The sequence below is a fragment of the Cebus imitator genome, unplaced genomic scaffold (genome assembly GCF_001604975.1).
Source record: "Cebus imitator isolate Cc_AM_T3 unplaced genomic scaffold, Cebus_imitator-1.0 Scaffold82, whole genome shotgun sequence".
Classification (NCBI taxonomy): domain Eukaryota; kingdom Metazoa; phylum Chordata; class Mammalia; order Primates; family Cebidae; genus Cebus; species Cebus imitator.
This window is the reverse complement of record NW_016107397.1, coordinates 3,896,332-3,911,916: the sequence shown is the minus strand read 5'-3', so window position 1 is coordinate 3,911,916 and position 15,585 is coordinate 3,896,332. Positions and strand designations below refer to the sequence as shown.

The 15,585-nt window shown below is 53.7% G+C and overlaps 2 protein-coding genes across 10 annotated transcripts in view; both read left to right on the top strand.

The window, feature by feature from the left end:
* Positions 1 to 2,474, top strand: PVRIG (PVR related immunoglobulin domain containing). The gene is made up of 5 exons (XM_017533604.2): positions 1 to 1,012; positions 1,098 to 1,448; positions 1,529 to 1,655; positions 1,740 to 1,800; positions 1,902 to 2,474. The coding sequence occupies exons 1-5, from the start codon at positions 955 to 957 to the stop codon at positions 2,223 to 2,225; spliced, it is 921 nt and encodes a 306-aa protein (XP_017389093.1). The 5' UTR covers positions 1 to 954; the 3' UTR covers positions 2,226 to 2,474.
* The window catches only part of LOC108308003 (paired immunoglobulin-like type 2 receptor alpha), a 36,400-nt gene continuing 23,247 nt past the window's right edge, over positions 2,433 to 15,585 (top strand). For 2 of the 9 annotated variants that reach the window (XM_037740315.1, XM_037740314.1), the window contains exons 1-2: positions 9,306 to 10,047; positions 10,355 to 10,762. In XM_037740315.1, the coding sequence (XP_037596243.1) occupies positions 9,993 to 10,047; positions 10,355 to 10,762 (463 nt within the window). In that variant the 5' untranslated portion in view covers positions 9,306 to 9,992. Of the gene's footprint in view, positions 2,532 to 2,960; positions 3,123 to 9,299; positions 10,048 to 10,354; positions 10,763 to 15,585 lie in introns of those variants that run through there. The other 7 variants (XM_037740308.1, XM_037740309.1, XM_037740312.1 and 4 more) reach the window with 7 other exon arrangements.

Here is a 15,585-nt window from a genome sequence, read left to right as displayed (position 1 = left end):
CGCAATGTGAGGTAGGAGGTAAGGGAAGGTAGGGATGATAGGGGGCATCAGCTCTGGGTGTCATGGACTGTGAGAGTCAAGAAAGGGAATGGCCTGTCTGACTTGGGTTCGAAAGGGTCCCACTGGCCATTGCAGTGTGAACCAGCCAGGCCAATTCTGCATTGTTCCTGCTCTTCCAGGCAGTAGAAGATTACGCCCAGAGTCAGAAGGGGGTGGGGGTGGGGTGGGAAGAACTGGTCCTTTAGTGAGGGTGTGAGGCCAACAGGATTTCCTGGCATGTTGGAGGTGAAAGGGAAGAGGCACAGGTGGCTGTGCTTTGGGCCACAGCAGCCAGAAGCCAGTTGCCATTGCTTTTGACGAGAGAGAGAGTGTGTGTGGGGCACAGCCCAGAGTGGAGTGTGTTTAGGGTAGATCAGGAGGTATAAGTGGGCAGTGGGCAAGCCAGGCTGGGGGTTGTGGGAGAGGCCTGGGTTGCAGGTGTAAGCGTGGGACCCATGTCAGGTTGGTGGTAGGTCACGAACGCTGGGCTGGCTGTCAGGTCCTTCCTGCTGGCTTCCCACTCCCAGAGGCTTTCTCCTTCCAGATTCTTAAGCTGGGTGAGGGGCAGGACAGAGCCCTTTCCTAGGGAAGCCTGGCACCCCTCACTGTCCAGGAAAGGGGAGTCCTTCTAACTTCTGGCAGCTTCTCTGCCCCTCCCCTGGCCTAGTCAGGGCTGGGTTCTCACCCACCTGTGCCACCTTGCCTTGTCACCCAGAAGCACAGCCTTGGGGACCAAGCGGGCCCTCACTGTCCCTTTAAGAAGGGAATCAGCCACCTTGTGTTCACCACCTCTGAGGAAGGTGTGAGAGGAGAGAAGGAAGTGGCTGTTTGGCTGCTGACAACATGAAGACTTCCTGCGCTGAGAACAGAGGCCCAGGTGCCCTGTAGCCCCCAGAACCTGGACTGGAAGGAGCCATGGGGCACCGGACCCTGGCCCTGCCCTGGATGCTGCTGACCCTGTGTGTCACTGTGGGTGAGTGCCGGCACCAGAGAGGAGCAGAGGCTGCAGGGAGGGTATTGTGGGACGACAGCCCACTGACTCTGCTACCTTTCCTCAGGGACCCCAGAGGTGTGGGTGCAAGTTCAGATGGAGGCCACTGAGCTCTCATCCTTCATTGTCCGTTGTGGGTTCCTGGGATCTGGCTCCATCTCCCTGGTGACTGTGAGCTGGGGGGGGCCCGATGGTGCCGGGGGGACCAGGCTGGCTGTGTTGCACCCAGAACTTGGCACCCGGCAGTGGGCTCCTGCCCACCAGGCCCGCTGGGAAACCCACAGCAGCGTCTCTCTCACCTTGGAAGGGCCTGGGGCTGGTAGCCCCTCTGCCAACACCACCTTCTGCTGCAAGTTTGCGTCCTTCCCCGAGGGCTCCTGGGAGGGCTGTGGGAGCCTCCCGCCCAGCTCAGACCCAGGTGGGGTTGGGGTGAGGGACCCAGGAGGGCAGGGAGGGGCTCGGGCACCAGCCACCCATTTGATTCTTGTCTGTGTCCAGGGCTCTCTGCCCCGCCAACTCCTGCCCCTATTCTGCGGGCAGACCTGGCTGGGATCTTGGGGATCTCAGGAGTCCTCCTCTTTGGCTGTGGCTACCTTCTTCACCTGCTGCACCGACAGAAGCACTGGTGAGAACCGGGCCCTGTCCATGTCCCTGACACTGGGCTGGCCACATGTCCTGCAGAGCTCTGACCATTCTTGCTCTCTCCCAGGCCTGTCCCTAGGCTCCAGCCACCCCACACGAGCCCCCAGTCACCGAGATCACGAGCATGGGTGAGGAGAGTGACTGCCTTGGGGACAAGGTGGTGGGGACAGGGGAACTGGGGCTGGGCCCAAGCTGTACAGATTCACTTAACTCTCCTTTCTCTGTGCAGGCACCCAGCCAGGCCTCCCAGGATGCTCTCCATGTCCCTTGTACCACTATAAACACCAGCTTCTGCCCAGCTACTTTGGACATGGCTCACCCCCACGGGGGGCCATCCTGGTGGGGATCGTTCCCCACCCACACTGCACACCAGCCCCAGACCCCTGCAGCCTGGGCCTCCACAGCCTTCCCTGCACGTGGCAGCTTTGTCTCCGTTGAGAATGGACTCTACGCTCAGGCAGGAGAGAGGCCGCCCCACACATGTCCCAGCCTCACTCTCTTCCCTGACGCTCGGGGGCCCAGGGCCATGGAGGGAGACTTAGGAGTTCAGTGAGAGAGACCATGAGGCTGCTAGGCTTTCCCCCTCTCAGGCCTCCTGGGTGCCATCCACTTACTTTATTCTTGGGCCTCCAATAAGTGTCCCACGGGTACCTGACCGGGCCCACCTGCTGCGGATGTGGTCTGTGTGCACGTGTGGGGGTGTGGGCACAGGCATGTATAAGTGACAGAACCCCATTCCAGTTGTTTCCTGCTGTGACACTTCCCCAACCCCTGTAACTAAGACAGCAACACAGTTCCTCTGTGGGCCTCAGCTGTGCCTTTTCTTTGGGGATGAAGAGATTAGGGAGGCAGAAGCCAGGTGAGAACCAGAGTGGGTTGGGGCCTCGGGGCAAGGCTGGGGTTGGCCCAGGGAGAGGGCAGAGTGTCACAATCTTAGAGATCTGCCCTGCCTTCCCAGGGTGGCGTGGGGCTGAGGGCTTCCTGAGCGACACCTATGGTTAGGGAAATAGGATTGGGGGCTCCCAGTGGGATGGCCCCTGCTCTAATCCCACCATGTCCTAGAACAGCAGCAAGGGTTCCTGGAGCTCCAGCCTAAGAGAAGTCCCTGTGGTCTGACCTGGCATCCCCCTGCCGGGCTCCCTGCTGTGGCCTGGACTGCATCAGAGGCAGGGAGTAGAGAGTAGGGAGACTCACTTGAAATCTTCCCTCAGTCACTTTCCCCAGCTCCTCTCAGGGCAGGCAGAGGCCTTCACAGACACGGGAGCCTCTGCACAAATGTTCCATCCAGAGCTGGCCCTTCTGCTGGTGGGCCCCATGGCCTGGGCCTGATAAGGCCTTTGCCGAACGAGACAGCGTGGGGGAGAAGGCTCCGGGCTGCCAAGACGTGGCAGGCCCTAGGTGGCAGGACGTGTCATTCTGGAGCCAGACTGAGGCGGCCCCCCCAGCTGGGGTGAGTACTTCTGAGGAGGGAGGGCATCTGCCCCTCAGCCCCTCCCTGCGGACTGCATGGGGGACTGGCTCAGGGGTGGCCTGCCTGGAGGCTGTGTCCACCTGAACCACCCTCCACAGCCCAATGCCCTGCCCCAGGCAGGCCCTGAAGTGGCCTTGCCAGGGCCCAACCCATCCAGCCCCCAGTTCTGCACTGTGCTGGGAAGAGAATGGTTGCGGCTGGTTAGGCTTGCCTTCCTCAGCTGGTGGTCATCCTCCTCCTCCCAGAAGCCCTCAGCACTGGCCTACACAGCTCAGCAGTTCCTCCAGGGCTGGGGGCTCAAGGAAGAGAGGAAGGGGTGCTGCAGAGGTCCCTGAGGAGGGTCAGGAAGGCAGGGCTGAGGAGGAAGATGATGAGGGGAGGGGAGAGAGCACTCTGAACCCGGGGTAGGGGTGTAAACAGTGGGGCTTGTAAGGTCTCAGGGGAAGCCTGAGGGGGATCCCCAGAAAGCTTGGTTTCTCTAAGTAGACGAAGGGGAGCTCTGAGGGGACCCCTATTACCCCAGCCAGGGCCACTTGCCCATCACAGTGGAGGAAGAGTCCCTGGGCCTGCGCTTGGCTTCCATAAGCTTGGGAGGCTGCAGCCTAGCCTGGTCACTGTGGAACTCAAAGCCAAACACCTTGGGACCCAGAAAGTCTCCCCACAGCCAGCCTGCTCCTCGCTGCCCAGCCTCAAGAGTTAGAGCCACCACGGTGTCAAAGGACGCCCTGAGAGTGCGTGGTGCACTGTGCTGTGGGGTGTGGTTGGGCCTCAGATGCAGAGACCAGGGTTCTGTTGGCTCCGTATATGTGGAAATTGAGGCTGGAGGGAGCTGATGTGCTCCAGCGGAAGAGCTGAGTCAGCCCAGCAGCAGCACCTGCCTCCCATCCAGTGGCCTCAGGTGTCCAGGACAAGCCCCCAGCACCCATGACCCAATGTAAGGTTTTAGCTTTGAATGGACCTGGGTTTGAATCCTGGGGGTCCTTCTGTGGCGGTGTGGTGCCTGCATGGCTCACGTTGAGCATCAGGTACATGAGAAGGGTGATCAAGCCTGCGGTGATGTGAAGATTGTAAACCAGGAGGCTCCCAACGGCTGAGTAACTCTTCCTGGATAGTCTTGTCTTAAAACAAGTCAGGATGTGGGTATTCTCAGGAAGTCCATTTGACAGATGTGGAGCCTGAGGTGCAAAGCAGCACCTTAAACCACCCAGGGGCGCAGGGCTGGGAAGAATTCTTGATGAAGGAGAGCAGCAGGCAGGCCTGGACAAGTGTGTTCCTGGTGGGTGGAGGCACAGCTGCCTAATGAGGGTGCTCCGTGAGCAGCCTCACATTTATACCAGGCGGTGTGGCTGACACTGCTTGGGGGCCAGGCCAGATCATGCCTGAAAGACCTGAGTGCCAGGGCCTAAGTCAAGGGAGAGATACATCACGTTCATACATCACAAGGCTCAGTTTTTTGTTGTTGTTGGTGGTGGTAGTGGTGTTTTGAGACAAAGTCTTGCTCTGTCACCCAAGCTGAAGTGCAGTGGTGGAATCTTGGCTCACTGCAGCTTCAATCTCCTGGGCTCAAGTGATGCTCCCACCTCAGCCTCTGAAAGAGGTGGGACCACAGGCATATGCCACCATACCTGGCTAATTTTTGTAATTTTCTTTTCTTTTTTTTTTTCTTGGTAGAGATGAGGTTTCACTATGTTGTCCAGGCTGGTCGCAAACTATGGGCTCAAGTGATCTCCCTGCCATGGCCTCCCAAGGTGCTGGGATGACAGGCATGAGCCACTCACTGTGCATAGCTAAGGCTCGCTGTTAAGAGGTCAATATCCCCTAATTGATCTCTTTAATATATATATTTTTTTGAGACGGAGACTTTGGCCAGGCTGGAGAGCAGTGGCATCATCTTGGCTCACTGCAACCTCCCAGGTTCAAGCAATTCTCCTGCCTCAGCCTCCTGAGTAGCTGGAATTACAGGTGTGCACCAACACACTGAGATAATTTTTGTATTCTTTAGTGATACCGGAGTTTTGCCAAGTTGTCCAGGCTGGTCTCAAACTTCTGGGCGCAAGTGATCCTCCAGCCTCAGTCTCCCAAAGTGCCGTGATTACAGGTGTGAGCCACTGTGCCTGCCGAAAGGGAATCCTTACAGAAGAAGGAGTGGGCAGGGGCAGGAACACTGTCAGAGATGGTGTGGTGGCCAAGGCTACTACAGCAAGTTGGCTGCTTCCTGTGAACCCACGGGGTGAGGGCTCAGTTCCACAAGACTGCCCCCGCATCAGATGCCGGTTGCAAGCTCATGTCGTGGCTGTGCTTCTGACACAGGGCTATAAAAATTGAGGTTCCCATGATCCCCTCCTTGGGTTCCATTAATTTTCTAGAGGGGCACCCAGAACTCAGGGAAACCCTTTACTCATGTGCCCCTTTATTATAAAGGATATTATAGGGCTGGGTGACATGGCTCATGCCTGTAATCTCTGTGCTTTGCAAGGTCGAACCTCAAGGTTGAGGTTCGCTTGAGCACAGGAGTTTGAGACCAGCCTGGGCAACATAGCAAGACCTTGTCTCAAAATAAAAATAAAAATATGGGATATTACAAAGGATAGAGATGAACAGCCAGATGTAAGAGATACATAGAGGGAGGCCTGGGGAGAGGGGTGCAGAACTTCAGTGCCTTCTCCAGGCACCCCACTCTCTAGGAAGCTCTATGTGTTGTTATCCAGAAGCCCTCTATATGCCTTTTGGGTTTTTATAAGCTTCACTGTAAAAGCATGATTGGGCCAGGCACAGCGGTTCATGCCTGTAATCCCAGGTCATTTTGAGGCCAAGACTGGAGAATCACTTGAGCCCTCAGGGGACGATCAAGGCTGCAGTGAGCTGTGATTGTACCACTGTACTCCAGCCTGGGTGACAGAGAGAGACCCTGTCTCAAAAAAAGACAAAACAAGCAAAAAAACCTGGCTGATGTGGTGAAACCCCATCTCTACTGAAAATGATTGTTGCCTGATCCCGACCCTTGGAAGATGCCTCCATGCACTCCAGGCACATTTGGGCAGCACTGCCTGCCTGGCACACGGCACTGGGTGATAAGGACCCCAAGTTACACCAGCCAGTGCCCAGCCCTCAAGCACCTCCCTGTGCAGAAGGAAGACAACACAGAAAAGGGAAGCGTGGTTGTCACAGAGGACTGCCAGCTGATGTCACTGAATGAGGAAGTGGTCGGCCACCGAGCCCCAGGCTCAGACCTGATGCCACAGTGGACGTTTATGGGCCATGTGACCTCAGGCCAGGCTCAGAACCACCCTCAGGGCCTCCGTTTCTTCTTATGCAAATTGAGGAACATAACAGAGACTCTGCCTACCTCCTGGGATTGTTGGGAGAGTTACAAGCTCTTTCAAAATGCACCTGCTGGCAGGACGCTGTAATCCCAGCATTTTGGGAGGCCTAGGTGGGTGGATTACCTGAAGTCAGGTGATCCTGACCAAGCCTGGCCAACATGGCGAAACCTCGTCTCTGCTAAAACTACAAAAATTAGTCAGGCGTAGTGGCGGGTGCCTGTAGTCCCAGCTACTCAGGAGGCTGAGGCAGGAGAATCGCTTGGACCTGGAGGCAGAGATTGCAGTGAGCCGAGATGGCGCCACTGCACTGCAGCCAGGGCGTCAGAGTGAGACTCCTCTCAAAACAAACAAAAAATTTTTTTAAATAAAGAAATGATTAAAAAGCATCTGCCATTTCATCAGGTATGGCCAGACAGGCAGACATGGAAATGAGGGTCATGAGGGAGGCAGTGTATCCTCACAGATCCCCAGAAACGGGAGACACAGTAAGCCACAGAGGGCCCCTCGGGAAAGCACCAGGGTGCCTCAGGGGCAGAGCAAGCCAAGGGGAATCCTGGGTGAGACCCTTTGGAAAAGACAAGGCAAGGTATGCAGCTTTAGGATTGGCTAGTTAGAACTCTGGGGAGTAGGGGCTGTTACTGGTTGGCGCATGGCCCAGGGAGATGAAGGCAGAGAAATACTGTGTCCTGGAGGGTGAGAGCCAGCTAGAAGAGCTGGTTCAGGGCTGGGGCCTGAAATTAGTTGGTTTGCATATGAAAGGCACATTCCCAGAGGGGTCTTTTACTAGCTCTAAGAACTGGCTGGCCCTGGCAGGGGCAGTGTCTCTTTCTGGTCTTGGAGGTCTGAGATGCCAGACATCAGCAATACAGAGGGCTGGGCGCGGTGCCTCACACCTGTCATCCCAGCACTGATGGAGGCCAAGGCAGGAGGAACCCTTCAGCCCAGGAGTTTGAGACCAACCTAGACAGCAGTGAGACCCCCCTCATTCAAAAAAAATATTAAAAAAAAAAATAAGCCATATGTGGTGGTGTGTGCCTGTGGTCTCTGCTACTCATGAGGCTGAGGTCAGCAAATCACTTGAGTCTAGGAAGTCCAGGCTGAGTGATGGTGATTGCGCCCCTGCACTTCAGCCTGGGGGAGGATCGTACCTTGAGGACAGTAGAGCCTGCTTCCAGAAGCTTCACAGCAAGTCTTGAAGTCAGGTATTATCACTCTTCCACCTTCATTCTTCATTTGTAAAGACCTTTTGGCTATTCTAGGTCTTTTGAATTACTGTAAGAATTTTACAGTTGGCTTGTGGATTCCGCAAAACCTACAGGATGTCAACTGGGATTGGAGCAAAGCAGGAACAGCGTAGGCAGGGCAGGGATGGATGTAGCCAGTGAGGAAAGGAGGGTGGTTGTTGGGGTAACATAGGGACATCCAAGCAGTGGTTCTCAAAATGTGGTGCAGGGTCCTGGACCACTCCCTGCCCCTGCTCCCCACACGTGGCTTCCCATGCCTCTCCCATGGCCACTTGTGCTAAGGGGCTGCATTCAGGCTCTGCCCATGTTGGAATCATGCCCTCCTCCAGGCCCTCCTCTTCCTGGAAGCCCCGTCTGTGAGAGCCACAGCCCCAGGCTCAGTCCCAGGCCCTGTCACTGCTGTTGAGGAGGGAGGATGAACAAACCTGGGAGGCCTCACACCATCCCAGAGCAGAAATCTTGACACAGAAAGGAATCTCCCATGGGTGTTCAGCTGGGTCCAGGGCCCGGAAAGTGACATCAATGTGCACCTTGCATCTAAGGAGACAGCACATGGTGGGATGGCTGGCCTGAGGCCATTGGATAGCTTGTGCCCTCCAGAGCTACCCAGAGGCTGTTGTGTAAAAGCTCTATGTGGCCACCATCTTGGATGGTCCAGTAAGCAGGTGACCTTCCAGCCAGGTCCTCAGGCAGGGCAGGCCACCATCTCGAGGCCCTGCCCAGGCAGCCAGGGGTTCCCTTGTCCTCTCTTCAGCCCATCTTTCCAGTTGGGACCAGTTCAGCTCAAAGATCCCGTGCCTCAGTTTCCCTGTGGGTTGAATGGAGATAATGTGTCACCTCAGAATGTTGTGAAGCAAAGAATGAGGTGTTTAGGGTCTAGTTCAGATGGAGGGGTTCCCTGAGCTCGAGGAACCTGTTTCCTCAGGCCTGTGAAGGGAGGGAGGGCAGGGCGGCCTGGCTGGCCCTGGGAAGCACAGAGGAGCCTACCTACTGGGACCAGGAAGAGACCAAGAGAAAGGAGGCCCATCCCTGCCTGCTTCTGTCTCAAGAAGGCTGAGGCCACTTCCTCTGACGAAATCCTGCCTTCCTGCCCCCCATGTCCCCTCAGCCAATGCCACCTCACCCTGGAGAGGGTGGGCAGAGCCTCCTACAGAGGGAGCCCTGTGGGCCATCAAAGCTCCCCGCCCCAGTGACCACCTCTGGGCAAAGGCTGGCAGATCCCCTGTTAGAGACGGTCCCAGGACTGTGCGGGGGAGGGGGGCCCACTGCTGCTCTGAGCCTTCACTTCCTTCTGTCCAAGGAAGCTTCTGGATCAGCCAGGAGCTCAGGTGTATGGATGAATGACCTGCGGGGCTGTATGAGGGGACAGCCTCCTGGGGCTCCCCCACCGAGTTCCTGCACTCAGAAGTTGAGGCCCAGAGATTCCGCCCTGTGGCCAGGCCCAGGCATCCTGGTAAAAGGGGCTCCAGTCCAGGACCCACCACTGCAAGTCGCGTGGCCTGAGGCAGGGCTTCTCCAAGCCCCGTTCCCTCCTGTGTAGGGCAGGGAGGTCAGAGGGGACCCTGCAGATCCAGTCTCATGTCTGTGGGTCCAGGGGTAACCTCGAGAAGGCCCAGTCTCTGTGTAGGGGATCATCAGCCCCCTCACCACTTGTGCAAGGTCATGGTCCCTGCACCAAGGGAGCGGGCCTGGGGTGGGAAGAGGCCAGCAGAGCAGTGGTGAGCCGCTGCCAGGGAGGGAGACGGACAAAGGACAGCTGGGGCTCCAGTGCTTGGGCTGGGGGCTAAGTGCCTGTGACCTCCACCATCCCCCTCCTCCTCCTCTCTAAGGACTGAATCTGGGGCACAGCAGGGCAGAGACTCAGGTCTGCCTTTCCTCTCCCTGAAAGAGCCTGCACTGGCCCTGGGCAGAGAGCAGGATGAGAAGTGAGGCTGAGTGAGGTGGGGTTGCAGGGATCCAGGTGGGAGGAGCCCAGCCAGCCAAGCCCAGGCCCAGCCCCTCAGCAGCAGGACAGGACCAGGGCCCTTGGGCTGCAGGACTTGGCATTGACCACAAGGGAGGAACTTTTGCAATAAGGGAAAAGAAGCCGGATGAATAAAGGAAGTGCTGGTCACCCTGGAGGCGCATGGGTTTGGCGGAGGCTCCCAGCCGCCACAGCCCTCTGGGAAGCCTGACCCCAGTTCTCTCCACTCACCTCAACCCCCACGCGGCCCCTCCACAGGGCCCCTCTCCTGCCTGGACGGCTCTGCTGGTCTCCCTGTCCCCTGGAAGAGAGCAAGGCCATGGGTCGGCCCCTGCTGCTGCCCCTGCTGCTGCTGCCACTATTCCTGCAGGCTGGTGAGTGCCCAGGACGGCCCTGGAACCACAGGAAGGGCCAACCTGAGACAAAGATGGGACATCTGGGTGAGGGGCCAGACTACCACCCCAGCAAACAGGGGCAGGTCCCACAGGGATGGGTGCCCCCATCTCCTCCTCCTCCTGCCTCCCCCATGCCCAAAGGGTGAGAGACCCAGGCCAGAGGCCACTCCAGCCACCTGTCACACGACAGACTGTGGGTGAAGGTGCAGGAGGGTCTGGGGTCATCTTCTTCCTGTCTCAGGGTGGCTTCAAGGTCTCTCCCTGACTCCCTCCCTTCCTCCTCTAGGTGGCTCCGAAGGATCCAGTCCACGGTACCCCTATGGGGTTACTCAACCAAAATACCTCTCGGCCCCCATGGGTGGCTCTGTGGAAATCCCCTTCTCCTTCTATCACCCCTGGGTGTTAGCCAGACCTCCCAATGTGAGAATATTCTGGAGACGGGACCACTTCCATGGGAATGTCTTCTACCGCACAAGGCCGCATTTCATTCACAAGAATTACTTGGACCGGCTCTTCCTGAGCTGGAAGGAGGGTCAGGAGAGCGGCTTCCTCAGGATCTCGAACCTGCGGAAGGAGGACCAGTCTGTGTATTTCTGCCGAATCCAGCTGGACACACAGACAGATGATGACATAAACAAATCAGAGACGAAGGAGTGGCAGTCCATTGAGGGAACCAAACTCACCATCACCCAGGGTGAGTCCAGCTGTCCTGGCACCTGCCTTGCCCACTGCAGTGAGGCTTTTATGACCACTGGTAATGCCGTCCGCATCATCTCAGACACCACTTCTTCTGACAATCTCTAAGTTCTCTCTGGCCCCTGACACCTCCCCAGGCCTGCTCTGCCACCTCTCCCCTTTTCTCTTCCCCTTAATTATCCCCACATCTGATCTGTTTTCCCTGACCATCTGCCTTACTGTCCCCTCCAGATCCAGCCCCTCACCCACTCCTCAGGCCTCAGCACCTGCCAGACCCTTCAATTATCCTCCATTCTTGCTCCAAACTGGGGCTGTAGCCTGGCCTCTCCCCCATGACCTCCAGGCAGATATGACCTCTCCAGGATGTTGCCTACCTGCTCTTTGTCATTTGTCTACGTCCCCATTGATGCCTCAGGGTGGGCCCCTTACTTTACATCTCCCATAGTCTTGGGGAGGGTCCAGGATCCCACCCCCAGCAAACAAGAGCTCACCTAGGAACCCCCAGCAGGTGACCAATGGCTGACCCTGGGAGCCCTGTAGTCCCTAGGTCAGGCTCCATCAGCTGGGTTTCCATTTACCCACTTCTTTCTCCCCCTCTGCCTCCAGAAGTGTCCTTCAGCTCCTCCCCAACCCGTCTCACCTCTTCCCTCTATCTGCCTCTCCTCCTGCATCCATCCTTTAACATCCTAACTTCTCCCCAGCCCCTGCAGACCCCACTTTTCCTGACAAGCCCCTGTGTTCATCAGAGTGGAGGCACTCTGATCTTGCTACTCTGTCCTTCCTGACACTAAAAGACATATCTGCAGAAGCAAAAGCAGCAGCCCCCATTCACTGAGGCCCCATGGCATGGCCCTGGCAAATCTCTTCATGTGTATTGTCCTAGTGAACCCTCACCAAGACTCCACAATAGCAAGAGGAGCTGCTATTTTCTTCAGTTTAAAGATAGGGAAACTGAGGCTAACAGAGCCTATACAGCTGCCCTACATCACACTAATGGTACAGATGGGATTTGAAAAGGATGTGAGGGCTGGGCATGGTGGCTCATTCCTGTAATCCCAGCACTTTGAGAGGCCAAGGTGGGTGGATGACTTGAGGTCAGGAGCTAGAGACTAGCCTGGTCAACACGGTGAAAGCCCGTGTCTACTAAACATACAAAAATTAGTCGGGTGTGGTTGCATATGCCTGTCATCCCAGCTACTCAAAAGGCTGAGGCAGGAGAATTACTTGAACCCAGGAGGCGCAGGTTGCAGTGAGCTGAGATCATGTAACTGCACTCCAGCCTGGGTGACAAAGTGAGACAGTCTCAAAAAAAAAAAAAGAAAAGAAAGAAATGGTGAACTGCAGACTTTCTTCTTTCTCTCCTAACCTCTAGCTACAGGGCCTCGCCTATTGAACTGACCATAGTGTTCGCCTTCACCTACTTTCGAACCTAGTGATGGGATGTGTTAATAGATCTTCTCTTTTATTCAGAAAGGGGATCAGGGGAATTCGAGCCTAGGTTTATCTGTCTCCAGAACAGTGGGGTAAGGGGAGTTTCTCCCAGGCCCAGGCAGTAAGGGGGTACATTGTCTGTAGAAAATGTTGTAGGAAACTAATAATCAGCCAAGTGGGTTTGTTTTTTCGAATCACCTGCACTGGCAATCCTAAACAATGCCAGGGATAAGTTACTCTTCCCTGCTAGGACACTCTCGCTGCCTCCACCCTGGTAAACCACTGTGCCGTCCTAACCACTGTGTTGGTTTTGGAGCAGATGGAGAGCAGCTCCACAATCCAAATGAAGCAAGACAGCCTTGAACTTTGATTTCCTATGTATTTCCTTAAATGGTCTTTTTTGAGAGATCTGAGTTTTTCTCAGGCCTTTCTTCCTCTTTGCTTAACTCCTACTTGCTTTCCTCATTTCTCTGTGTTGGTCAGATTTGTAGGTTTTTTCCCCCAATAAATTGTTTTTCCAATTAATTGAATATTCATGATTATCAAAGCAACAAAATACAGGAAAGTAATAAAAAGTAAAAATTGTTTTTGTTTTTTTTTTAGACGGAGTCTCGCTCTGTCACCTAGGCTGGAGTGCAATGGCACCATCTCAGCTCACTGCAATCTCCACCTCCCCAGTTCAAGTGATTCTCCCGCCTGAGTTTCTCAAGTAGCTGAGATTACAATTATTTTTGTAGAGACAGAGTTTCACCATGTCAGCCAGGCTGGTCTCGAACTCCTGACCTTGTATCTGCCTGCCTCGGCCTCCCAAAGTGCTGGGATTACAGGCATCAGCCACCTTGCCTGCCTTTTTTTTTTTTTTTTTTTTTTTTTTTTTTTGAGACAGGGTCTCGCTCTGTAACCTAGGCTGCAGTGCGATCATGGCTTACTGCAGTGTCTACCTCCCAGGCTCAAGTGATTCTCTTGCCTCAGCCTCCCAAGTGGCTGGACTATAGGCACGCACCACCATACCTAGCTAATTTTTGTATTGTTTTTGTAGACATGGGATTTTGCTATATTGCCTAGGCTGCTTTCAAACTCCCGAGCTCAAGTGATCCACTTGCCTTGGCCTCTCAAAGTGCTGGGATACAGGCGTAAGCCACTGTGTCTGACAAAAAGTTTTTAATCCAACTGAAGTTCCATCATGCTAAGATATAACACACTAAAGGAATACTTGTAGGAGATATAACTAAGTTTGTTGTTGGCTTATTAATGTTTTTTACATAATTTTACTTTTGTAACCAAACTTAATTGTGTTGTTCTTTATCACTTTTCCATTTTATTTCTAAGCACAAAAATCCCAATTACCATTAGAGGTTGAACATATTGGCCAGACACGTGGCTCACAGCTGTAATCCCAGCACTTTGGGAGGCCAAGGTGAGCGGATTACAAGGTCAGGAGCTCAAGACCAGACTGGCCAACATGGTGAAACCCATCTCTACTAAAAAATACAAAATTTTTCTGGGCATGGTGGCTTGTGCCTATAATCCCAGCTACTTGGGAGGCTGAGGTAGGAGAATTGCTTGAACCGGGGACCTGGGAGGTGGAGGCTGCAGTGAGCCGAGATCGCGCCACTGCAATCTAGCCCGGGCTACAGAGCGAGACTCCATCTCAAAAAAAGAAAAAATAGAAAAAAGAAAGTGTCTCTACTAAAAACACAAAAATTATCTGGGTGTGGTGGTGCACGCCTGCAGTCCCAGCTATTCAGGAGGCTGAGGCAGGAGACTTGCTTGAACCCAGGAGTTGGAAGAGGTTGCAGTGAGCCAAGATCATGCTACCACATTCCAGCCTAAGCGACAGAGCAAGACTGTCTCAAAAAAAAAAAAGAAAATGTTTAGATTTCTTAATTTAAAAATAATTTGAATGATTTGATTTTTCACAGTAAAACTTTTTAATGTAGTGAGAATTTATTTTGGTATATGGCATAAACAGCTAAATTGATCTTTTTTTTTTTTTTTTTTTTTTTTGAAACAGAGTCTCGCTCTGTCACCAGGCGCCAGGCTAGAGTGCACAGGTGCAATCTCGGCTCACTGCAACCTCTGCCTCCTGGGTTCAAGCAATTCTCCTGCCTCAGCCTCCTGAGTAGCTGGGACTACAGGCACGTGCCACCACACCCAGCTAATTTTTGTATTTTTTAGTAGAGACGGCGTTTCACCATGTTGGCCAGGATGATTTTCAATCTCTTGACCTCATGATCCGCCTGCCTCGGCCTCCCAAAGTGTTGGGATTACAGGTGTGAGCCACCGCATCTAAATTGATCTTTATATGAAGTAATTAATCAGTTGTCCCGACCCCATTTATTGAATTTTTATCTGTTTCTCTATTGATAATTAGGCCTGGTTTTAAAAATATTTTTGTAGAAAAGCATCCATTTCTAGTCAGTAAATTCTGTTTCACTGATCTGTCTTTTCTTACCTCAGCACACAGGTTTAGTGATTGTAACTTTATCACGTTTCAGTGGCTAAGAGTATTTCCATCTCAAACATATTACTCCTTCCTCAAGAACTTTTTTAGGCTGGGCACAGTGGCTTCATGCCTGTAATACCAGCACTTTGGGAGGGTGAGGATGAAGATCTCTAGAGCCCAAGGGTTTGAGACTTAGCTTGGGCAACATAATAAGATCCCATCTCTACCAAAATAAATAAATAAATAAATAACCAGTTGTGGTAGCGCACACCTGTGATCCCAGCTACTCAAGAAGTTGAGATGAGAGGATCACTTGAGGCTAGGAGGTTGGAGGCTGCAGTGAGATGTGATTTCACCACTGCACTCCAGTCTGGGTCACAGAGGAAGACCCTGTCTTAAAAAACATAGTAAAACAAAAAACTTTTTTATTCTTGCTTGCCTTTTCCTTCCCAAATGTTAGAATAAGTTTGTTCAGGAAAAAAACAAAACAAAACAAAACAAACCACTCTTTTAAATCACAGTTGCATTAAACCTATAACACAATTGGGAGAAACTGAAGGCTGGGCATCGTGGCTCATACCTGTAATCCCAGCAGGTGGCTGAGGCAGGCAGATCACCTGAGGTCAGGAGTTGGAGACCAGCCTGGCCAACATGGTGAAATCTCATCTCTGCGTGGTAGTGCATGCCTGTAACCCAGTTACTCGGGAGGCTAAGGTGGGAGAATCTCTTGAACCCAGGAGGTGGAGGTTGCAGTGAGCCAGATCATGCCACTGCACTCCAGCCTGGCCAGCAGAGCAAGACTGTGTCTCAAAATTTAAATAAAAAAAAAAGCTGGGCATGGTGGCTCATGCCTGTAATCCCAGCACTTTGGGAGACCAAGGCGGGCGGATCACTAGGTCAGGAGTTCATGATCAGCCTGGCTAATATGGTGAAACCCTGTCTCT